General features: G+C 41.3%; 1 protein-coding gene across 6 annotated transcripts in view; it reads right to left on the reverse strand.

Moving 5' to 3' along the window:
• Positions 1-2,524: 2,524 nt before the first annotated feature.
• Positions 2,525-25,961, reverse strand: part of LCLAT1 (lysocardiolipin acyltransferase 1) — a 185,335-nt gene continuing 161,898 nt past the window's right edge. For all 6 annotated transcript variants that reach the window (XM_047852954.1, XM_047852955.1, XM_047852959.1 and 3 more), the window contains one exon: positions 2,525-6,525. In XM_047852954.1, coding sequence (XP_047708910.1) covers positions 6,023-6,525 — 503 coding nt within the window. In that variant the 3' untranslated portion in view covers positions 2,525-6,022. The remainder of the gene's footprint in view (positions 6,526-25,961) is intronic.

Consider the following 25,961-nt stretch of genomic DNA (forward strand, 5'->3'; position numbering starts at 1 on the left):
CACGATCAAACCGGGTCAGGTGTTCTGAGGTTGGTACGTGGAGACCGTGGAGCAGGGAGAGCTGGTAACAGGTCCCAGATTTGTCGGATCTAATGCACCAGGAAGGAAGGACACACTCGGAGGCAGGTGAGGGAAGACTGAGTGACACCGCAGGTGTGTGTGCAGTGCTGGGACATGGAGGGGCGTCAGAGCTGCGGTGTCGTTACTTTAACAAATCCCCATGGAGAGAAAAATGTTGTCCATGTTGTCTTGCTTGAGTCTGGGTGTTGTGTGTGGAAGCAGTAACAGAAGAATTCAGAGGGACCAGTCGTTGATGAGATGGTCTGTGCACAACCATGGAGGATGCCTGGGTTCCCAAATACCCCCTACTGTTGATGGAGAAGGCTCCCACTGTGCAGGACCAGCAACCCCGGCTGGACACCTTGTTGACCTGCTTGGGCCGCATTAGGAGACATGGGAGCTCTCACAGTTGAGGTGGCCGTGTGGCCACCCACCGTCACCCCATCCTATTCTCAATAACAGTCCTCTTAAAATCCATCCATCTCCCACACGCATCCCGGGGACAAGGGACCAAACTCCACCCCTATTCCGGGAGGTGGCAAGCAACCCAGGAACACAACCCACACAGGGTTTCTGGGCAAGTGAGCAGTTCAGGAATAATCACTGAAACCCAGTTTAGGGGTTTTGTTGGGCCACTGGGGAAGCAGTACCCTGGGCTCTTTCCCACTAGGTTTGCCCCTGGGAGGATATAGGGACACAGCAACCACAGGCTCTGGTCATCACGTGGATCATGCGACAAGTCAAGCACGGCCAGCAGAGCACACATTGCCTCTTAGCAATTTACTTCTGTTAAAATATTTTGACACGAAGATTAGCACGAAGTCGATGGCACAAAAATGCAATATGCATTGCACACGCATAGATGAGCTTCTGTACACACCCTAGGGCTCACTGGTGGCATTTGAAATGCCTCATCAGAAAGCCATACTCCATTGGGAGTTGCTTAAGCCCTGTACACAATTTATCAGTAAAGTGAGTAATGTGGAGGACAAGTGGGCATCTAGCAAGACTATGCTCTCCTCTCTCTCCCTTGCATCAACAGTGTGTGGAAATCCCACCAGGCTATGGCCCAGTCCTTGAAACCAGCTCTCAAGATCTGGGCTCCTCGGTCCCTGTGTATCCCTCTGCTAGAGAATGACACCGTGGGCTCCCCTCAGAGTGAATCCTTCAAGCAAAATGCTTGTAGAACCTGAAGACAGAGCGGCAGGCATGGTAGGTAGAGCTTACAGGACAGGTTCTGCAGGAGAGGAAAAATAATTTTCCCTCTACCCTTCTGAGTTCTTGTCTTGGCAATAACAGATTAACACGAGGAAGACAATCAGAAATTTATTAACATGTATCCCTCAGGTATACATACAGATACCCAAGGAAAAAGGAGTGACTCCCAGAGGTGGCTTAGAATTCGGGATTAGGGATGCCTGGGTGTCTCATGGTTGGTGAGATGGAGCCCTGCAGTGGGCTCCGTGCTGACATCATGGAGTCTGCTTGGGATTCTCTCTGCCCCTCCCCTGCTGTCTCTGTTTCTCTTAGAATAAATAAACTTAAAAAAAAACAACAAAGAACTCAGGATTAAATAACGCCTTCATCAGGAAGGGGAAGAGGGGAGTGAGGGAGGCCTCTTAGGGGAGTCAATGACTTTAAGGAAAGATGTACTGGCCCTTAGAAGACCAGATGGGACATATGATGTTTTGTGGCACCATTTATCTGGGTGTGGTGTTGACTTCATCTTCTCTCCTGTGACAGGAGTCCACCCTCGCTGGTTGATGAAACTCCCAGGGAGGGGGTTTATGGCTGTTGAGTCCTTTTGGGGAAGGAGAATGGGTCTTCAGGCAGATGAGGGCCGTTCATAGAAAGTCTTTCCCTCTGTTTGCTGCTTTTCAAGTGCTTATAGCTCAAAACCAGCAATGCACCCAAGTGGCATAGTTTGGGTGGCATGTGTTTAACTATAGCCGTATTTTGGGGTGGCATATTCTGCCACCCTTAGGTTCCATTCTTTGTGTGCATGTGTTTGTGTGTGTGCAAGCATACTTGCCAGGCACATTTTCATGCTTTGATTCAAGGCTTTGCTCCAAGATTTGCTTTCCCAGTTACATACTCCCTGACAGTGATGGTGGGTGCAGAGTCCCATTTCCCTCTTGCAGCTGGTGGTGTGGAGATCTGCCATTACAGCCCCACAAGTGTGAAATAACCAAATCGCCCTCAGGGCTGAACTGAGAAAAATGGAGGAAAACCAAGTTCTGATGCCATTTACTGAGACCTAAATTCGACTGTGGCCCCTAGACTTTTTCCAGTTATCGAAGAGGTATATTCCCTTTGTGTGTGGGCTTTTTTTTTAAACATCTGTGAAAGAAAGAGCCCTGATGAGGATCTCCTTATACTACATACTGTATGGCTTTACCAACGTGGGAAAAGAATGTAGCACCCAGTCGCCCGGCAAGAACAGAAACATGACACATGGGCAAACTGTATCTAATTCATTCCACTTTATTCTGGGATGTAAATTACAGATAACACAACTCACAAACATACCAGTGGACATTGAAAACTAAGGCCATTCTGTGAGTTATTTTTAAAACTTGGTGTTTTGTACATAATCTTTTAAAAAATAAATTACCAAAACCAAGATTCTCTTCTGAAATAAAAACGTAAGGTCGGTACAAGGCGGCTTTTGGGTCGTCTCCAATCTGAAGCTCATGGTGTGACGGGACCGTTTTTGTTTCCTACGGCATAAATAACAGCTCTAAGGCAAAAGCCACCTCAGCATCTAGCTCTCCTCTCTGGATGTCATCACAAAGTTTACGACAGTGACCAGTGTTTACAAACCATTTTCTTCCCAGTGAGTAGCAAAGAGAGACTTTTACCTAAGAAACACATTGCAGAATTCCTGGAACAAGAAAAAGAAAAGGGACCCGTAACTAAGGCACTGAAAGCACATTATTTATATAAAGAAATGTAAACAGTTGGCTACCAACAGGCTCCCTCCAGCAGAGTGTCGATTAGGGAAGTGCACAGGGGCATCATGGTCGCGGCCCGGGTGAAACGAGAAGGGCCCCCTCTCTGCAGAATTCGGGCTTGGCCACCAACGTCCGACTCCTGATGTGGTGAGGAGGAAGGAATGAATTTCAAAGTGACATGAAGGGAAGCTGGTATTTCTCCCTAAGCTGTGGGTTAGTGTTATAACAAACAGGGAAGGGTTTTAGTAGGACTTTCAAATTACGGCCGCTGACCGTGTTTTCTTCCCGCCTCTCACCACTTGCTTCTGCTGATTTGCACGATGGCTTTGGCCTGCTTCATCAGTGGGGTCTGCTAGAACGTGTGACCTGGCCGGTGCCCTTCCCTGCAGGTGCCTACTTCAAGTACAATGGTTCACGGCCCACACAAACCACACTTCAGTTAAAACGCTTCTAAACAGTGAAGATCGAGTAAATTGGACAGACAGTACTGTAAATGTTTCACGGTCCAATGGGTTTACCTTCAAGGGCCTGAGACGGTGTGAGGTGGGGTATGATGTGTAGACGCAGCCTGACAAGTAGCTGTGGAGTCCAGGGTGAGGGGTGGGAAGGGGGGTGCATTCCTGAGGCCGATCACGACACCAAAGTTCAATTACTTCCTGCTTGACATTTTGTTACCAATTTTACAAAGCTCTGAGTTCCAAATCATCAAATGAATAGTTCTTGAACACTTTTTAAAAGAAAAGGACCAATATGTAGGAACACAAATAATTATGATTTTAAAAGACGCCTTGTTGCAAAAACACAAATACCCCCTCCCCCCAAAACCAAAAAACCAACAAGAAGCAGCTTTTTTCTTTTTGAAGTCATCATTCCTGATTCAGCAGGTACAAGGTCTATTATTCCCCAGTTCTAGTGTGTACGAATTTTGGGTAGACAAAACAAAGTTTGAATCTTCTATGTGTATTTTTTTATGATCAAAAGGAAAACATTTTCTACGAAAGAAAAAAAAAAGATTTCCTCTTTTACGGATCTCACGCCTCATATGGAGGTTATACTTAAACCAGGAGCCATGAGAAGCTGGAAGAGGGCGGCGGGCGGCAGTATAAAGTGTGGGGCGGAAAACACAGCTTTTCTCTATCGCCCAGGACAATGTGAATGCGATGCTGACTGTGAAACTCCTTCTATGTTTCCAAATATAACCAAAAGGAAGTCTGAGAGAAACCTAAATTAGAAAACTCTTTCATTAAGGAAAAAAAAAAAAAAAGCTAAAAAAGAAAACACCTGAAAAAGCCAGGAGATTCAACAGCTGGGTTTAGAGCAGATGTTCATAATAACGAATTAGTAGCTCCAGGCAGCATTAAGAACAGCCTTGGGGGAGCAGATAAATACAGGCTGGTGCGTGTCTGCGCGGCACTGGTCAGGTCCCTCCCAGGAGAGGTGATGTGTCAACAGCGTCGTACGCGCAACCTGTACTCTGAAAGAACGTCCTCCGTAAGTTGGGCTCACGATGTGCTCACCTTTCACGGCAATGCACACTTCAATTGTCGGGCTAAAAGTCGCTGAGGAGCAAAAAGAGGCCGTAATTAAGGAGAAGGCATTCATGCCAAAAGAGTAATAAAGCAATGGCTTTTGAGGCTGGTTCAAGGCAGGGGTGAAGTAGACAGGTTTGCTAACAGCTAAAGGCTTTTCACTGCCTCTGACCAGCACCCCCGTCCTATGACGAAAAGCACAGTGCCTGGCCCCAGCAGGGTGGGGAACATGACCCCGCACGTCTACCTCAGAGGAGATTGGTGCTGTTGGTTTGTTGGATTTCCCATGGGCTCCAAATCGAGGACTACTGAAGCAAACAACTGGTCAAAAGTGGGTCTGAATTTTACTACTGAAAAGAAGCCTGGGCCTAAAAAGAGTGAGCGAGCCCTGGTTATCCTTAAAAAGGGGTTCATTTTCGTGCTACCATTTTGGTTCCAAGAGTAAAATTTGTCAAGGCTACGAGGGTTGAATAATTTAGGATAAACCATTACTGCCCCGTCTGCAAGTGCTGTTGTTTTCGTGGCAGATGTTACAGATACCTATGCACGTACAAGAAATACAATAACTTTCTCTCTGGGGGCAGGTTTGAAAGAAATATTTCAAAAGACACAACTTCGAGAATTTCTGACTCCAAGAACAGAACCTTCTCTATGCTGTTCCTTTAGAAAGGTAAGTGATGTGATGTGTATCGTTTTTACGCAGAAAGAGCTACACCTGCCAATAAGCAGCAGAGACCCCGGCACTGAGCATGCTAGAGTACGTAGAAATGAAGAACTGTATTAATTCCTATCTTTAAAAACTCAAACCAAGGTTTCTAAGTGGAGAGCCTGTGGTTGCTCCCTGAGACACGTCCAGGTCTTCGTGTGAAAAGAGGGCACAGGTGGTCTTCTGATGTCTAGGTCAGTGCAAGGCTAAATGCCAAGGTTTTATGAGTAATGAAGGGCTTCTTATCGAAATGGTTGGTTTAAGGGCAAGGGATTTCTGGTCTCTGGCCTTAAGGAAGGCTGCAGTGGTCTGACTGGTGTAGAAATGAGTGTGGGGACAGTGCTGAGGGAGGGAGCTGGGAAGAAGGGCCCTCACCTCAACAGTCAAGTGCCAGCACTTGATCTGAGCCAGTGCTCCCAAGCCCCAGATCTGCTTCTTGTCTGGGGAGTTGGCTGGGGAATTGGTTAGGGAAGAGGACTGGGCCTGTAGGAAAATCGTGTATGTGTACCTTAACAGCCTGGCGATTGCTTAATAAAACTCTGGCCCGAGTTATTTCACAGCGATCGCTCCCTGCTTTGTGTATTGCAATTACATTCAGAGATTTAAAAAAAAAAATCGTGTGTAGCAATATTTTCCCACAAAACTAAGTGCAAAATATCTTTAACAAATAATGATGGTAGTAGAAATATCTGACATAGTCATGCAAAAATGCACCTCCATTTAAAAAGGCTCAACACATCTCCAAAAGACCCTTGGGTTGTTACCCTACGAGCTCACTCTTTTTTTTTTACATTTAAATGTGGCTGCTTGTGTAAAAAACGGTAACATGCAAGTTCAATGATCTCCAGTCCACCAAATATTCTCTCTTGTAGCACAAAGACAACAACGGTGACGATAAAATACCACCGAACAGGACTGTACAAATATATGAGGAGGCACATTGCAGGGCTGAACAGGGTCCAATAAAGTATAGAGAGCAGTTTGACTGCAAAGACCCTCAGCTCAGACTTGCAAGGTGGAATTATGGTGTGGCCGGTGAAGTGAAAGCTCTTCTCCCCTTGGTAGAAGGAGCGCAGCCTCTGTTCCTTCTCCTCCCACCGCCTGTGGCACCAGAGCTGGAGGCCCTCCCTGGAGGCGGGGAGAGTGTCCACTGGGTAGCGGTGCACATGGAAGTGGATCTCCTTGGGAAAGTCGCCGTAGAGAAGGTGCTTCTCTGTCTGAGGAATGTTGTGAGGGTACGCCACTGTGATGTCGTGGACGGCATCAAGGTTCTTCCCTAGGTTTTGGAAAAGATGAAAATACAGACTGAGTGATGATCAATGGGGGTAGTAACGCTGATGCAAACCACAAGGCAGAACCAAAAACGGGGGTGGGGGGTGGGGGTGGAATCGGGACAGAGAGAGCCACAGTGAACAAAAAGGGCTATTTAAATACTGGTGTTTCTAGGCATTTGGGTCAATAAATTTACCCGTCATTTTTAGTCTTTTATCTGTTTGCTAATCACCACCAAAACCTTTAGAAAGAAATTATCTTCACAGAAAGAGTAACCTGTCATTCTAGAACTAAATGGATAAGCACATTAAGTCAGGTTTGAGGTAGAAATAAAAGGATTAGCCCTTTTATACCAGGGGGAGTCACTGCTTTGATACCTCTTATTAATATACCTTCTCTCCAAATAAAAACACAGAATTTCTTACCTTTAACTCATTATTGCTATGACAGTACTGGAAAGAAACACTCAGAATTAGACTTAGTGAAGTGGTCAGAAACGCATGAAAACTTCCATATGATTTTTAATTTTTTTAATTTTTAACATTTTTTATGTGATTTTTAAAATTTTTTAAAACCATATCAGCTTGAAGTCCAAGTGAGACCCTGCCAGGACACCATCATCCTTAGCAGTCTCCTGATTAATTACTTTGGGGTTAAGTGTTTTTAGCAAAGTCACATGCCAGATGCTGGAGAGAGAGAGAGAGAGAGAGAGAGAGAGAGAGAGAGAGAGAGAGAGAACATAATCTCTAATCTCACTCAAGAGTTCATAAGAGAATCAGGGAGACAGCTGCATAAACAGTGCTGCCCTAATAGGGGAGGGGAAGGAGGGGAGGGAGCTGGCCAGGCAGGTGCAGTGGGCCCAGAGAGCATAGTGGGGCTAAGGGGCTCACAAGTACACTGGAGGCATCTGGTAAAGGCCTTCAACTGTCAAACTTGAGAATGTGAACTCCATTCTGTAAGCGACAGAGAAGCACCTTAGATGGTGGAGAAGCACTTAATGATTATCAACAGAGAAGGGATGAGAATGTGTTTCGTTTTGGCAGTGATTACCTTGGGGGCAGTGACAAGAATGGTCTGGAGAGGACCACGGGCAAGAGAGGTAGTAAGAGTAATTTGATGGTCATGACAAGGCAAGAAATGACAGTGAGGTAGGGGCCAAAGGAAGTGACATGTCTAAAAAAATTACAAGAGAACTGACACGATAAAAGCGGTCAACTGGATGTGGGAGGATAAGGTGGAATGAGCTCCTGTGTTCTGGCTCAGGGTACTGAGTGGATGGTGGTGTCTCTGAGATTAGAAATGTAAGCAGGAGTAGTAAATCCCTAAAGAAACATGAGGATCGCCTACTTGAATCCTGTATACAAGGGCCAGAGAGGTTAAGCTTTTTGCCCAATGCACACAGCATGTTGGTGCACAATCTCTGAATGTTGCTTTCTTCCATACCATGCCCTCTTCAGTGAGAGCCCTTGGATCTGGGCTTTGATTCATTACAGAAATGTATGATGCAGGCAAAATTAATCTGTGGGAATAGAAATCCAAACAGTGGCTGCCACGGGGGTGAGAACTGATCGGCAAGGAGCACAAGGAAGTGTTCTAGGTGGCCGAAATACTCTGGATCTTGATTAGGGTGTGGAATGTAGCCAACTGTGTGCATTTAAGACCCATGCACTTCATAGCATTTAAGTTTTACCCCAATATGAACAAGACACAAAGCAACTTCCCACCTTAACTCACCATGTTTACCCTTCCCATTGACCTTACTATTAGAGGTTGTTCTCCTTGCTTTTTTAATGATTAGGTCTTCTGTAAATGTCTACTGTCTCCTTTACTCTGTGATTTACTTCAGGATAAGGACTGGCTTGCAGTCTGGTTTCCTAAGTGTCTGGTAGATATAATCAGCCCTTAATTAGGACTGTGGTCTAGAAAATGAAAATACCTATGTCAACAAGGCTTAGATTCAAAATTGGAGGACAGTGTTTTAGGGATGCTGAGCATTGTTGATAGGAGAGCGGAGGGGGACAGAAGGCCCGCGCAGGACGGCTCTGGTGGAGTTGGATCAGAATGCCTACAAAAAAAGGCGAGGCTGGACCTTTTTGACTCCAGCGGGGGGTCCGCTTCATCTCACGACGGGAAAATAACAGGACACGTTTTGTCACTCGTCATGCTGCTTAGCCTCTTATTCAGAACCGGGTGCTCATTTCACTTACTTTCAAAACTCCCCTGCAATCAGTCAACATTTCTGCTTCACCTGCCCACACCCTGCCCTGAAAAGGTTGCCAGTCTCCTCAGTCTCACTCATCCACGGCCTCCCCCAGCAGCTGCCACCATCCTCAGTCACCCCAAACCACTTCACAGGGCTCCTCCTGAGCAGGGGGCTCCTACGAGCCCGCCTTCCTTCCACACATGGCCCTTCATGCTCACAAACTGGTATCAAAAGGACAGGCCATACTAGTAAGAAACTAAAGTGTCCTTGCTTTCTATTTCTTCTGGGCAACCCGTGGAGAAGGGTGTGTATGCAAACACCTGTCTGTTCACTGTACAAACGGCAAGTTTTAAGACTGTGTTGGTAGCACTTACAGAAATGTTCCTAAGTGAAAAATTCTAGAAACCCTGCTGTGTAGAGCACGGAGAGCTGGGGAAGGAGACCGTTTGGGTTCAAATCCTAGCTCTGCCTCTTACTGACTGACTAAATTACTTGTCTCTGTAGCTTAGTTCCTGTATCTACAAACTACTTCACAGGGTTGTTGGGAGCATTAAATGAGCTAATACATATAAAAACACAAAAATAGGGTCAAAAGTACATATAGTAAATACTCAATAAATGTTAGCTGCTAACATTGAGTGAGCAGGAGAACTGGGGAAGGGAGAAGAGCCGGCTTATACCTTGCTTCTCATTTCCCTTGAGCTGCACTGGATCCTTAAGAATCACAGAGACTCAAAAAAAAAAAAAAAAAGAACCACAGAGACTCAGGGGCGCCTGGGTGGCTCAGTCAGTTAAGCGTCCGACTTCAGCTCAGGTCACAATCTCGCGGTCCGTGAGTTCAAGCCCCACGTCGGGCTCTGGGCTGATGGCTCAGAGCCTGGAGCCTGCTTCCGATTCTGTGTCTCCCTCTCTCTCTGTCCCTCCCCCATTCGTGCTCTGTCTCAAAAATAAAAATAAACGTTAAAAAAAATTTTAAAGAATCACAGAGACTCAGAAATGCATTAAAGCCAGAGCAAGAGAGGAGATGGAGAAAGGCTTTTACACCCTGAGGTACCTTGATACTTCGTAAACTTTATAGTAAGTTTCTTGTCTTCAGATAACCCAGAGCCACACACAACCCTTTATCACTAATAGAGGAGCTTACTTTTCACTGACATCCTATCAAGACCTCCTGGCCTCTAAGCCTAGAGCAGCCATTACTACTGGACCTGTTAGTTTCCTCCCAGAAGGTAACAGGTGAGGGTTAGCAGACTCGACGGGCATGCTTCTTTCCAAAGTGACAATAACAAAATGCATATTCAATACATGTAATGCCTTCATTACATGTATCAGCTTGTAATAGGGCTAAAATAATGCAGTAATAGATAAAGTTCCTTCAAGTGCAAAGGATTTATGCGGCCTTTAAAGCTTTTGGTATGAAAACAACATACTTTAAAATATGCAAATTAAGATGGCTGCCATCAGTAATATCCATTTTTAAAAGATCTCATTGCTTTTTAGATAGTAATCTCAACTATCTAGCCACCTGCCATCTGTCTGTATGGGGCTTAGAAAATAATCTGTTCTGTTGCTGATACTGTGTCTTCTGGAAAGTTTCAAACTTTATTATTATTATTATTATTATTATTATTATGTAAAGCTACTACTCTGTTAGAACAACCACACTCACGTGGGCCCATAAATGTTTCTTTTCCTCTCCTGGAAGAACAGGACACTTAGTACTTCAAATCTTAATTTTTAGTCTAAGGCTGAGACTGAGGGAATATTTAATACATCAGTCAGGTTTAAGTAACCAACAGAGGTTTAAAAGATATGACTGGAATTTATAAATGTAATATGCAGCAGAGAGTGTCTCCAAGCATGTCAAGTTGAGCCCATGATGATTACAAGAGTCCTATTCAATATGAAAAGCTCACTGGGAGTGAGACAAGTTTATGTTTCAAATGAAAGAGTTGGGTGAAGAAATCCTGGTCTGCCCATAGCTGCTGAAGAACACATCCATCTATACAGTTCAGTGGCAGAACAACAGAAATACAAACTTTTTTTTTTTAACCCAAGATGGTCTGAAGTTTCAGTTATCAACTTTATTCTTTCCCCATTCTACTTTAAAATACATGGAGAATATACAAAAGTACAATCTATTTTGGATTTCACCTTAATACTTTTTTAAAAATTAACACATGTAAGCTGGAACACCAGGGTGGCTCAGTCAGTTAAGCATCTGACTTCATCTTGGGTCATGATCTTGCAATCTGTGAATTCGAGCCCCACGTCGGTCTCTGTGCTGACACCTCAGAGCCTGGAGCCTGCTTCACATTCTGTTTCTCTCTTTCTGCCCTTCCTCCACTTAGGCTCTCTCTCTCTCAAAAATGAATAAACTTAAAAAAAAAATGAAAACATATAAGCCTATATTCTATTACTCAGATCTAAATCCATAAATCTAACTATATATATTGGAGACTTTTATTTTTTTATTAAAAAAAATTTTTTTTAACGTTTATTTATTTTTGAGACAGAGAGACAGAGCATGAATGGGGGAAGGTCAGAGAGAGGGAGACACAGAATCTGAAACAGGCTCCAGGCTCTGAGCCATCAGCACAGAGCCTGACGCGGGGCTCGAACTCACAGACCATGAGATCATGACCTGAGCTGAAGTCGGCCGCTTAACCGACTGAGCCACCCAGGCGCCCCTATATTGGAGACTTTTAAATAAAGTAGCTTGTCATCTAAGATGCATTTGTGTTAAAAGAAAATGCTGAGGCTGCTGGTTTTGTGCACTGTTTTTCAGATTAAAAAAAAAAAAAATTACTCCAAGATGATAAAAGTTGGATTTAGTGACTTGACATTCACTGTGGCACTTTAACACTGACATATAATAGTACATGGCTAATAATGAGCGTGACAAATTGGCACTAGTCAGAACACATTGAAGAATGGCTTTGAACAGACAGATTTAGATAGACTTAGACTAAAAACACTAATAAGACAACTTTCAGCTTCAAAATAAAAGGGCATGCACAAACCCACTGAAAATTAAGTGGCACTGGGACTCAGTACCATTTTCTTACAGAAAATACTACTTCCCACTGAGAACATTATTCATTTTGCTTTTGTATAAGTTGAGTAGTTATTTAAGGAATGAAAAGTAGAGGCAGGCAGCTTCTGATCCTACGTCTCACCAGCTCTCCGGCCTTAGCTTGTTAACCATAAGCCTCCTCTGTGTGTGCAGATAATAACAGTGCCTACCCTCCTAGAGTTTTGTGAGGATCCACTACGTAAGACCTGTAAAGTGCTCAGAGAAGGTCCTGGCCTGTGGGATCTGCTCAGATTCCTGTCACTATTCCTCCAGGTGGAGTGACCACTTAGAGCACCTGAAGGGAGTTTAGGTTTAGGCTGCTACCCTCGGCCTTCCTTCCTTCCTCTAGACTTCCTCTTCCTCTGGGAGAGGTTCCAAGTGGGCTCTAGCACACCTTGTGGTTTATCCTCTGATTGTAGTCACGCCTCTCCCATAGCACAGAAGCAAAACCGTTGAGGAGACTGACCTTGGCTCTAGAGGGAGGCCCTAATTCCCCTTTGGATACACATTTCTCTCCATCTCTACCAACTCATCCTTAGACATTCTCTGAGAAGTGTAGATATTAATCCTCTGCTGGCATTCAGAATCAGAAAGTGATGGTCAGTGCTCTAGCATTGTTGACCTGCCCCATCTTGCTTTTACTTTCTTAGAAATCAAAATTAGTACCTCCTCTTTTTCTAAGAAAGAACCATCCTATGCTTAAAAATCAACTTTTAGGGGCACCTGGGTGGCTCAGTCTGCTAAGTGTCTGATTCCTGATTTCAGCTTGGGTCATGATCTCACAGTTCGTGAGTTCCAGCCCCATGACGGGCTCTGTGCTGAGTTGGCTTTGAATTCTCTCTTCGGTCCACCCCCGTTCAACACACACACACTTTCTCTCTCTCAAAATAAATACTTAAAAAAATCAACTTTCACCTGGAAAGGTGAAATTAAAAATTGTGTATTTGTGAACAATTTTGCTTATCCAAACTGAATTTGGTTCCTACAGATAATTTCAGGGACCTATATTTTCACATTCCTATCCTAAATCTGTTGGGCTTTGGTGTTTTGTATAAATGTATGAAATCTTTTCAGTTTTGACAATCTGTTGTCCAATAGACACTGCTTCTCTGAGTCTTTAAAACAAGTTTCATTTTCTAGATAGAATGAAAACATGTTGACATTTTCCACAATTTACAATATTGGTGTATTAATAGATCATTTAAGGCAAGATCAGAATAGTGTATACTTGGTGAGGACAGACTCACATACATATAGACATATACATACATAAGTATATAAAATGTATGTCCTGAAAAAAGAGATCTGTAAACATTTAACAAATAGGACCATACTATACATACTGTTTCATAACTTGTTTTTTCATTCATTTTTCCATTCGTGCCATTAAAGATTTTCTAAGATGTCATTTTATGGGTGCATAATATTTGCTTGTGTAGAAATCTTAAAAATTCCTTTGTTTTTCAGATATTTAAGGTGTTCCCACATAAACTACATTTAAATTGATCATTATATAACTAATGATGGTGATTTTCTAGAATAAATTCCATAAATTGCTGGATCAAAGAATATGAACACCTTAACACTTTTTGCTAAATATGGATAAATGACCTCTACAATGTTCAGTTAAAACCCGAGAAACTTAGGATCCTGCTTTTCATACTTTTACTTATAATGCTTGGTATTACAATTTTTATTAAGTTGCAAACTGTATCATTTTTGTTTTAATTTGTATGTCTTTGATTAGGTTAAAAAGTCCATTGGATGTAAATACTGGTCATATCCTTGACTGTTTTGAAAATTCAGTTGTTTATCTTCTGGTTTGTAAGAACTCTACCCTCTATCCTAAGCGGTGAATCTTTCACACTGGTTTCATCAGCTGGTCACTAGTGTTTCCCTGGCCACAATGAATCGATTTTGTTGGATTTGCTGCTCTGTGAAAGCAGTGTTTCTTTTAGCCAGTTCCTCTGTTGTTTGTCTCTTTTTCAGTCAAATTTGCAAACCTCCTTCTTCATCATGGATTATTAATCCTCTGCATTTTTTTTGTTGCAAATATTCTTACACAATCCATGATCTATGCCATTTATAGCAACTTTTCCAATAACTGTGTGTGTGTGTGTGTGTGTGTGTGTGTGTGTATGTGTGTGTGTGTGTCTATATAAGTTCATTTTTCTATTATAGCTTTTGGATTCCTATTTATCTCCCATGTTCCTAGACTGTATGTATATTCTATATTTTTCTGCAAGATGAAAAACATTTTTTCCATTTAATTTTATAATTTAATTTTCTTTCAGTAGACATCAGTTTTTCTAGCATCTTTTATTAAATGACTCCTCTTTCTCTATAGTTTGGAAATACCAACTCAGTCACATGTTAAACTCTCAAATATATAAACATCTAGTCTCCCTCCTCTCTTCTGCGCTATCTGTGTTTATTCTGGTTCCAAGACCACATTGATTTCCCTAGTGACGTATCTTTGGTAAAGCAAATCTGCCTGTTTTCTTTTTCACACTGTACTTGATTCCTGCTGGTAACTGTTTTGCAATGTAAACTTGAGAGCATTTAATTCCATTCTAAAATAACAACCCTCCCTGCCCCCCCCCCCACCGAACTTCTTCAGAAATTTCATTTGCATTATATTTACATTGTAACTTTGAAAGATCTGAACCTTTAATATTGTTTTTTTCTCTAAGAAAAAAGTATGCTTTTCCATTTGTTCAAAACTTATTTTATGTCTTTCCATAAGATTTTAGTTTTCTTCACACAGCTTCTGTGGCTTTTAACATTTATTCCTAAGTAATTTAAGAATTTTTGCTGTGATTATGAATGGAATATGTGGTCCCACTTCTGCTTTTAGGCAGTTACTGCTAGAGAGAAATCGTTTGCTGTACATTTATATGCAGCCATCTTAACAAATTTTCTTATTAAATTGTTTTCCTTTTTTTCTACATTGTTTTTGACTTTCTAGATTTTCTATCAGCTGCAAAAACCGTTTCATGTTCAATTTTCTCATCTTTAAGGTAGTCTTTAATTTTTTAAGTTTATTTATTTGAGAGAGCACAAGCGGGGGAGGAACAGAGAGGAAGAAAGAGAGAATCCCAAGCAGGCTTTGCACTGTCAGCACAGAGCCTGCCTCAACTCACAAACCTTAAAGTAATGAGCCGAAAATCAATAGTCAAGAGGCTTAACCGACTGAGCCCCCCAGGCATCCCAAGGTAGTCTTTTCTTAGTGCCTTCATTAGCATTTACTTACTAATAAAAAGGATAGTTCTGACTTTACGGTGTGGATTTTAGTGCATTAGATCACTGCTGTTGAGTTTTGGTAAAACACTAGTGTATGTTATTAGTTCTATTTTGTTCTAGTTTTTATTAGGAATGGCTTAAGGTTTATCAAGTATCTTTTTAAGCATCTATGGTTAAGATTAAACTTTTTCTTTGTTAAAGAAAATAATAGCCAAACATCTGTATGAACCAAAGTAGGTGTTAAATATTAAAAGGAAACTATGAGAAATGCAAAGGGAATTAAAAATTATAGTGTAGGCTTCAGTGTCATCCATAATAGGTCACTCCAATAATAACCAATCACATGAAAGAACTGAATAACCATTGATAAATTTGGTTTAATAAGATTATATAGGTCTATAGGTCTTTCAAAAATATTTTAGAGGGGTGTATCCAGGGAACACCAATAAATAGGATTATGTGCTTGGAAATAAGAAGATTTAAACCCATTTTGTAAAAGTTAAGATATTAAAAGCCACATCCTTACATCAAAATCCCATAAAAAAATAAAATATGATGTCCTCCTTTAAAAGAGCACTTTTAGATAACCCTTGGATCAAAGACAAAATCAAAAGGTAAATTATGAACTCCTTAAAAAAGAATGAAAAATGGAATCAATGGATATAGTGAAGGCCATAGTCAACAATAAATACTTCATTATTAAAGAGGAAAAAGGAAAAAGAGAAAGAAATTACTAAGCTTGGAAACTGGGTGGTGGTGGTGGGGAAGTGGGGGTGGGGGGAGAATACAAAGGGAAATACAGTGGAAAAAAATACTAGAGATAAAAAGCAATAATTAATGAAAGAAAACTAGGAAATAGTGAAAGAATAAAGAAGTACAAAAGTTGGTTATTTAACAAGATCCATAAACTACTAAACTCTATGAATGTGATTAAGGGGAAAAAAGAGAGAGGCAAATTTAAGATTACAGATAGCAGAGGAAACCATCATAAATATGGAAGAGATGAAAAGAATTATGGGAATGTACACATCATAAAATTGCTCTTACACATATACAAACTAGAGCAGAGTGCGCTTGTGCAAATGTACCGCAATACTAGAGACGTGCCTGATAAAATTCTGTGGTCAATTCAAAAGCCATCCAATATCATTATTGAGTCTATTTTCACCAGAAATGCAAACTATTCTGGCACTACTGTGTGATCAGGACAAAGGGCACAGGTGCTAATTTTCTAGGCAGGCCAACCCAGCAGCTATACTCTGGTGCCACGTCTTCTCAATCACGGGGATTTTAGTGTAGAAATTACAAAGCAAAAATGGACAGCCAGGAACAGAACAGCAAAATGAGCTAGGAAGTAAAGGGACAAGAATCCGAGTTCCAAATTCATCCCAGGACCTATTAAGCACAACGGCCACTTAAACTTGTTTATCTGTAGAGGGTGGTGTTGATGACATGAACGTATTTTGCCTAGTCTTTGAAAAACTTAAACTCTGCTCATTACTCTTCAAAAGAAATATTTGTGCTAAAACGCTGTTGAGAGAAGACCATCAAAATGCAGTGTGAAACACCAGAGCATTGACGACATATAATTTGTCGTTACAAAGTTGTTTAGATGTTCCCAAACTGCTAGACATGCATCAGTAACAGATGAAAAGATCAGTAGTGTCAGCACATGCATCCTCTCTACTCATTTGCTGGTCTTCAAATTCAATGAGATCAGAGACCACACATTGAGTCCCCTCGCTCTGGTGTTAGGGTTGAAGGTGACTAGTAATGCATTTGGGACATTACTATTTATTTCTAAAAAAATTTTTTAATGTTTTTATTTTTGAGAGAGAGAGAGAGAGAACGAACCCATGAGCAAGGGAGGGGCAGAGAAAGAGGGACACAGAATCCGAAGCAGGCTCCAGGCTCTGGGCTGTCAGCACAGAGCCTGCTGCGGGGCTTGAACCCACGAACCAGGAGATCATGACCTGGGACGAAGTTGGCCACTTAACCGACTGAGCCATCCAGGAGCCCTGGGATATTACTATTTATTGAATGACTACTAAGTGCCAGGATTTTGAATTCAACAAGCTCTCTTTTGAGCACATCTTCACTGTGCCAGACACAGCTGTAGGCTTAGGGGTCACACTGGTGGACAAAAGGAAGATCTCTGCCCTCGTGGAGCTTAACAGGATACAGTCACTTTAAAACAGGATCTTTTTTAAAAACAAATTTTTAATGTTTGTTTATTTTGAAAGAGAGATACAGAGCACGAGCAGGGGAGGGGCAGAGACAAAGGGAGACAGAGAACTTGAAGCAGGCTCCAAGCTCTGAGCTGTTAGCATAGAGCCCAACGCGGGGCTTGAACCCACAAACCGTGTGAACGTGACCTGAGCAGAAGTCGGTTGCTTAACTGACTGAGCCACCCAGGAGCCCCTAAAATACGATCTTTAACAACCTTTGTGACATCATCTCTCTTTTATAGTTGTAGAAACTGAGGCACAGAGAAGTTAAGTCACTTGCTGAAGATCAGTTAGTCAGCAATTAGTTTGACTGCCTGTTTGACTCAAAGCCTTTCCGCTACCCTATTCTACTTCCTAAGAACTGCATATTAAAAACAGGAGCTACGGAGTCAAACTGACCTGGTTTTATACCTAGGCACAGTGATTTATTAACCATGTGGCCTTGAGCAAGTTACTTAACCTTCCTGAGCCTCAGGCCCCTCATCTGCAATCAATAATGCTTCTCTTGGAGGGCTACCAAAACCCAGAGAAGGAGGACCTGTCAGCCAGTTTATAAAGGTGGTCTAGTAATGTAAAGAAACCAATTCTATGCAAATGAAAGGTCTTGATGTTTCTATTCAAGTTTCTTTTAACCTTGCACTATTATTATTTCCATCTTTGAAGCACAATCACACACATGTTCTGAGTAAGAGCTTTGTTATGGTTTGATATATAGTCTAAATGATGACCTTCTATAAAATTCTGTTATGCATTCCTGGAATGTTTCATTGATGGACCCACCCAGTCTCAAGCTAGGCCCTACCACCCATTTTTGGTAGCTATCTAAAATACAGTGGAGTATCTAAGTTGCAATCTTGTAAATCTTAAAAAAAAATTTTGCTAGTAACAGTATAGCTCAACTTAAAAAAAAAAAAAAGAAAGTTCCCAAAGCAAAGCCTAATGTGACTACAGAGTCTTCTCTGCAATTTCATCTTTTTCTCCTCTAAGAGTGAAAGGAAGTTTGGCTGAGGATATGGGGTATTATTAATGGGGTGTAGGGTAAGTTGCTGTTTTCAAGAGCAAGGCAACAAAGTAGAAGGTGAAGGCCTCTGATGGCAGATGAGTTTGATCCTTGCCCTGGGCTCCGCAGGGGGAGCCACACGGGTCCTCAAAGGTCTCATCAAACTGCCTTAGGCTTGTGCCACACCCCCTGTGACACACTTTCTCCTTGGATGATCTAAGAATCAAATTTCCTTGTTTTCAATCATTTAAGAGTCCGAATTCCCATTCAGTAAGCTTGACTGCAGTCTAAGATTCGGAGATCTCAGTAAAACAAGGTTTTCTCCATCAACCAGGACTGATCCAACCACAGTTGTATGCATTCATTCTACAGTAGGGGCTTATTAATCCACAAGACCCTCTGGGCGATGGAAGGCATGTGGGGAGATCTTTCTGAGTGAAGGGCTACGCCTCTTTTGAAGACTGTTCCCCACTTCTTCATCCCACCGCCACCTGCTCATATGATGTTCTCTCAAACAACCAAATTAAATATGCCACCAGGGAAAATACTTTATAGCCTTGAGTTCTTTATTCAAACTAGTCATAATTTGTTCTTTCTTGTGTTTGTATTTTGTTTTAATGAGTCCTGTAAGGCAAAGTACAAAGCGAGGTGGCGGTGGTGGTGGGGAAGAAAATGGATCAATCCGGGGACCACTCCATACTTCAAATGACGAACTCTCAAATGCAGGTCGTCTTATATCCAGTTCTTCATTTGTGCAAAGGGTGCCACCATGGGATGAAGGGATAATCTGACAGGACTGTAACTTCTTTTTTACTGAGAGGATAAAGAATCAGGCTGTGTGTAGCTCAACCAAAGGACAAAAGTCTCAGGTGCTTCCAAGATGGCAAAAGAACAGCAGGCTCTTTTCTTATATAGTATATGGAGCATCTTTTGAAGTTTAAAACAATATGAAAAAGCAAATCAAGTTTACGTAGGTCAGAGGATGTATCTCAAAGAACAGAGCAGACCTACCGATAACAACATCGTATACCATTTTGATACTTCCGGCCAAAAGAGGTTACATTTTTCTTTTTGCATGTTGTTTTCCTTTTTTTGTACTTCTTTATTTCTTTTAAAAATTATATGTGGGGGCGCCTGGGTGGCGCAGTCGGTTAAGCGTCCGACTTCAGCCAGGTCACGATCTCGTGGTCCGTGAGTTCGAGCCCCGAGTCGGGCTCTGGGCTGATGGCTCAGAGCCTGGAGCCTGTTTCTGATTCTGTGTCTCCCTCTCTCTCTGCCCCTCCCCCGTTCATGCTCTGTCTCTCTCTGTCCCAAAAATAAATAAACGTTGAAAAAAAAAAAAATTAAAAAAATAAATAAATAAAAATTATATGTGGATGAATCTCAAAGACAAATGGTTAACATAACACAGAATTAGACATGAACCCAAATAGTCCTAAGCCTTTTGATCAGAATACCATCCAGGTGGCAGTCTACACCTATAGACTCATAATTCTTAGTTTTGAATAACTGCCCTGCTACATGCTCTGCCAGGCAGAAAACTCATTTGTTTGCATCCCATAGACTCTAGACTCAACTAGACATGAGGGAGGGAATATTCCACATAACAATGTTCTTTCTTTGTAGTTTATGCCTTAGAGTAGACAGGATCAAAGACTCTTCTAAATATTCCCCAAACTTCAATGAGAACTTCCTTAGTGTTGACCTATTTCTCAAAGGAATACTCTCCAAAGAATCAATGGAGACTGGGGATGGGGAGGAGAATTAAGGGTGAGTTTATTTTCTAGTAAACTTTGTCCAGTTTCATCAGAAAGCAGAGGTCAGGGCTGATAATCTAGCCCACTTGTTTAGTAAGTGACTATATTCCATTTGAGCCGCAGAGGAGTGGAATCAGGACTGGGGGCCACTAAAGTACCGTTTATTAAGGAGCAGTTTCTTTCTTTGAAAACAGTCATCAGGACACAGGACGTAGACAGAGAAAAGGGCTCCCTGCTAAGGATCAACTCCTATGAATTGGCATAAAATCAGTCATTGGAATAATAACTTGAAACTTTCTGTTTAAAGTTCGTTATAAACACATTCCTCATGTGGGAAATGTCAAAACTGCAATGAGCTATCACCTCACACACCTGTCAGAATGGTTAAAATAAAAAACACAAGAAACAACCAGTGTTGGTGAGGATGTGGAGAAAAAGGAACACTCATGCTCTGCTGGTGAGAATGTAAATTGGTACAACCACTGTGGAAAACAGTATGAAGGTTCTTCAAAAACTTGAAAGTAATAATAACATGATTCAGTAATTCCACTACTGGGTATTTACCCAAAGAAAGTGAAAATGCTAGTTTTTAAAAGATATGCACACTCCTATGTTTACTGTATTATCACTTACAAGAGCCAAGATATGGAAGTAACCTAAATGTTCATCAATAGACGAATGGATAAAGATATAGTGTGTGTGTGTGCGCGCGCGTGCGCTCGCATGCGTGAGAGAGAGATTACTCAGCCATAAAAAAAAAAAAAAAAGAGATCTTGCCATTCATGACAAGGATGGACCTGGAGTGTATTATGCTAAGTGAAATAAGTCAAAGAAAGACATAATTTCACTTACATATGGAATCTAAAAAACAAAACAAAAAAGCAACAGACCTAAAAATATAGAACTCATGATTATCAGGGGGAGAGGGATCAAGGATGGGCAAAATGGGGGAAGGGGATTGGCTAATACAGGCTTTCAGGTGTGAAATGAACTAAGTCATGGGAATATAAGGTACGGCATAGGGAATATACTGGTACTGGATACTGAATATACTGGAATATCAATGGTACTGTCATAGCGCTATACGGTGACAGCTGGTAGCTACACTTGTGGTGAGCACAGCATAATGTATGGAACTGTCAAATCACTATTGTACACCTGAAACTAACATAACATTATGTGGCAACTATACTTCAATAAAAATAAAAATAAATAAAATTTAGTTATAGGAGCGCCTGGGTGGCTCAGTAGGCTGGGCATCCGATTTTGGCTCAGATCATGATCTTGTGGTTTGTAGGATTGAGCCCTGCATCAGTCTCAGCACTGACAGCACGGAGCCTGCTTGGGATTCTCTTCCTCTCTTTCTCTCTCTCTCTGCCCCTCTCCTGCTCATTCTCTCTCTCTCAAAATAAATAAACTTAAAAACATTTAGTTACAGACATATGGAAAGTCAACATCTGGATATGTAACTACCAATCCTGAAATTTAAACTGGGAGAATAACAATGTATGAGGGAAGCAAATAAGTATATGTAGTGGGATGAGTAGTGTCTTCCTGAAAGCTCACTTCTACTGGAACTTCAAATGTGACCTGATTTCGAAATAGGGTCTTGGCATCTTGGTAGATGTCATTAAGGACTGAGATGAGGCTGTTAGGTGCTAGGCTAGACTGGAGACAGCAGCCGGCCTGCCTTCTAACTCAGCCTACTTCCTCAGTTAATCCCACTACCTTCATACACCAGGATGAGGGCGGGAATGTTTTTGAAGGGTACATGAGTAAAGTCTTATTAGTGCTAGAATACAAAGTGTCCTATTTGTAGAAATCTGCATCAGTGGGACAATGGGGATGGGGCTGCTGACCATGAGCGAGGGAAATGGCAGACACATACTAGAGGCTTCCTGATTGATGGCAGGGGGCGCTGAAATCTGGTGGTCTGCACCCTAAGGTTAAGGAGAAAGCTATGGCCAAAGTCTTAGAGCCATGTGGTACAGTAACCTATTACCACTTCCCAACACCAGTATTCATTCAGCTGAGGCTATACTTCATAGTGGGTTTGGGTTTTTTACATTCCAGTGTTTATAAGCAGTATGTAAAGACCTAAAGTTTTAATGTATAATAAAAACCAGTGGTTCTCACCTTTTTTCCCAGACCTAGCTAGAAGCTCACCAGCACAGAGATGCTCAACAAGGGGTAGGGAGAGCTGTTTGAAAAATTAACCCAAGTTATTAGGTAGAATATTCCTGGTCTCTCATTCCACATATCTAAAATAACACCAAAGCATATACCTGTCCTACATTAATATGATAGCACTTAATATGACACACATGGTATGCAACGCCTAATCATTGCAATAGGCAGAAAGAGAAAAGGCACAGAGATTGAAAAGGAAAAAGTAAAACTATCTTTATTCAAAGCAATATAAAAGACTGTACAGTATCTTTAGGAATCTACAAAAAAGGTTGCTGGAATAAGTGGAGTTAGCAAAGTTCCAGGATACAAGTTCAACATAAAAAGTTACTTGTACATACTAGCAATTAACAACTGGAAATTCAAATTCTAAAGAATACCATTTAAATATACCAAAAATATGAAACACCTGGAAATAAGCTTAACAAAATATGTGCAAGACTTCAAACTGTAAAACATTGCTAATAGAAATGAAAAAGGCCTAAGCAATTGGAGAGATACTAGAAGATGGACTATTAAGATATTTCTCCTCCACACTGACCTATAGATTCAAAGCAATCTCCATTAAAACTCCTAGTATGCTTTGTGTAAATTAACTGATTCTAAATGTTATAAAGATCTGCAAAAGACTAGAATAACAAAACAATTTTGAAAAACAAGAACAAAGCTGGAAGCCTTCCACTAACCTATGTCCGGACTCACTAAAACGGTTCAGTGAGGGACTGAAAGAAGGCTAGATGTATACATCAGTGCAAAAGCAGAGTCCAGGAACAGAGCCACATACAGACAACTTCATTTTCAACAAAGTTGCCTGGGTGACTCAATGGAGAAAAGATGGTCTTCTCAACAAATGGTGCTGGAACAAGTGGATGTCTACATGCAAAGGCAAACAAATCGGATGCTTACCTCATACCATATGCAAAAATCAACTCAAAATGCATGACCGGCCTAAGTGGAAAGGCTAAAACTATAACATTTCTGTAAGAAAACACAGAAAATCTTTGTGACTTGAGGTAAGCAACAATTTCTTAGGACAAGAATAACAACCTAAAATTAAGAAATGGAGAAACCCTCCTTCATCAAATTAAACACTTGGGCTCTTCAGAAGACAACCTTAAGGAAATGAAAAGGCAAGCCACAGACTGGAAGAAAATATCTGCGAACTGTATATATGAGAAAGGACTTCTATGCAAAATATATAAAGAAGTCTTACAATATAGTAAGACAATGTGATTTTTAGGAATGGGTAAAAAGATTGGATTTGACACATCTCCAAAGAAGATATAGGAAAGGCATATACGTCCAAGAAACACGACTTAAACATCTTTAGTTATTAGGGAAATACAAACTAAAACCACAATAAGATAAGCACTGCAAGGTAAGATACACTGTACATTTATTAGAATGGTCAGAATTTAAAAGGCTTTCATGGGGTTTTGGTGAGGGCACCAAACAACTGGAATTTTCCAACACTGCTGATGGGGGTGTGAGAGCACAACCGCTTTGAAGGGAGTTTGGCAGCGGCCCAGCAACCATACTCGTAGGTATCTGCCAAGGAAACAGAAGCCCACACAAATGCTTATACACAAATGCTCATCTCAATTTTTTATAGTATATTCTAAAACTGGAAGCCAACCCAAATGTCTGTCAACCTATGAGTGGGTAAGCAAACTGTGGTATATTCCATACAGCAGAATACTACTCAGCCATAAAAAGGAATAAACTGATAAATGCTGAAAGAGGCAGACACAGGAGACTACATACTACTTAATTCCACTTCTATAAAAATCTAGAAAAGCCAAAACCATAGTGACAGTAAATAAGCAGTTGCTAGCAACTGTAATTCAGGGGAGATGTCTGAGTGCAAAGGTGGTGGCGGGGGGGGGGGGGGGCGGGCATATGAAAGAAATTTTGGGAGTGATAGAATGTTCTAAATTTGTACTATAATGTAGTTATGTGACTGTGCATTTATCTAATACATCTAATTTGTACACTTAAAACATACTTGCGTTTTACAGCAAGTAAATTGTACCTCTAAAAGTGGTTATTTTTTTAAAGCTTTTCAAATATGTGCCCTAAAAAATACTTAAAGTGATAATATATCCCAAATTTGTAATATCTGCTAAAGTCTAAACGGAGCTTTAATATAGGCTGGTTGGATTCTAACCAAAAGGTTAGAAAACAAAGTATTTAAAGCTTGAAACAAATCCAAAATTTATTTTCATGTACTAATTTTTAATGACTTTTTTGGTATTAGCATTTTGTGGAATGCAGAACATTTTCCTATTCATTCAAATGAGCATTAACATATCCATATGCTCTGCATTATTGTTTTGCAACATTTCCTGGCTAATGCAAGATATAATTTCCTAATTAAAAGATTACTCTAAATACAACCCGATGTTTTAAAATTTCTACTATCGTAATTTCTTTCAGGTCAACAAATAATACCTAACATGTTTTCTTGCTGCTATCTAGAAAGGAAAAAGATCAAATCAATGTGCTCCTGAAAAAGTCAGATAATTCAATTAGGATTGACAAAGAAAATAATAAAGATAACAAGATAAACAGAAGACAATGTGTCTTGAGATCAATATTTTTTAGGAGCAGATATTTCTAATTCATTAGATTACCACAGTGGCAGGTTTATCAAATGAAGCAAACACACACACACACACACACACACACACACACACACACACACCCTCCATCCTTGGGCCCTTCAACATTAGAGTAACAGTACACCATCTAATCTCTTCAGATTTGGGAGTATGTACTTCTGCTTTTAATGCTATGACACAGAAACTTACAAAACATTTGGGAACTAGTTCTACATAACCCCCTCTAACCTTCCCCCTCCCCTGGCAGATCCTCCCTCCCCCACCACTCAAAAGGACAATCCTTTCACACCCCACAGCAACTCAACGGCGGCATTCTCTCTCAGCTGTGCATACAGCATGACACTTGTGTCAAAATGACCTTGCATAGCTTTGCTGACTCTTGCCCGGTGGCTGTAGATGAGGCCAGGCCTGGGCAGACTGTGGACGGCACACCTGCTCTGTAACCCAGTGCCCCCTCCACCTCTGGTACACAGGGAAAGGTCTCCCTTCAGTCCTTTATACAGGTGATCAATGACTGCTTAATATTTTGTTATGAGTGGATTTCAAGAAGTCTTAACCATTCAATCAGTCTTGAGACTTTACCATAAAATAATCTGATTTTGTCCTCCTGACATAGAAGTTCTCATTCTTTTCCTGGTAAAAATTCTCCACCCTACCTCCACAAAGCAAATCAACGCAAGTGAACTGGAAGGCCCAGTTCTGAAGGTTTATCTCCTTTCACTTCACCCATTTATGGTACCACTCTCACTGCTAAAGCTTTCTGAGTTTGCTGACTCTCCTTTGCCCAGAAATTCATTTGAGCTTATTAGATGGGTACATGTTTTGGTGGGCGTTATTTTATTTGATTTTTTTGGCTGGGAACGGAGACGAGTGGGAGTCCTTGGTAGATTCCGGATTGTTACACAGAAGTGGGCCTTCAGTGCTGTTTGGCAATCCTATGTATCTTTGTAGTCCATTCTGTGTCCCATCTGCCCAGATGTGAGTGCTTCATGCCTTTGCTTTTCTCTTAAAGCTTCACTACTTCCTCGCCATCTCTCATTCTCATCCTGTTTCTTCCAGGAAATAAATAAGAAAGTTCCACAGGCTCTTACCACTCCATCTCCCCACCTAAGTGGGCACGTAAAT

This window comes from Prionailurus viverrinus, chromosome A3 (genome assembly GCF_022837055.1).
Source record: "Prionailurus viverrinus isolate Anna chromosome A3, UM_Priviv_1.0, whole genome shotgun sequence".
NCBI classification, from domain to species: Eukaryota; Metazoa; Chordata; class Mammalia; order Carnivora; family Felidae; genus Prionailurus; species Prionailurus viverrinus.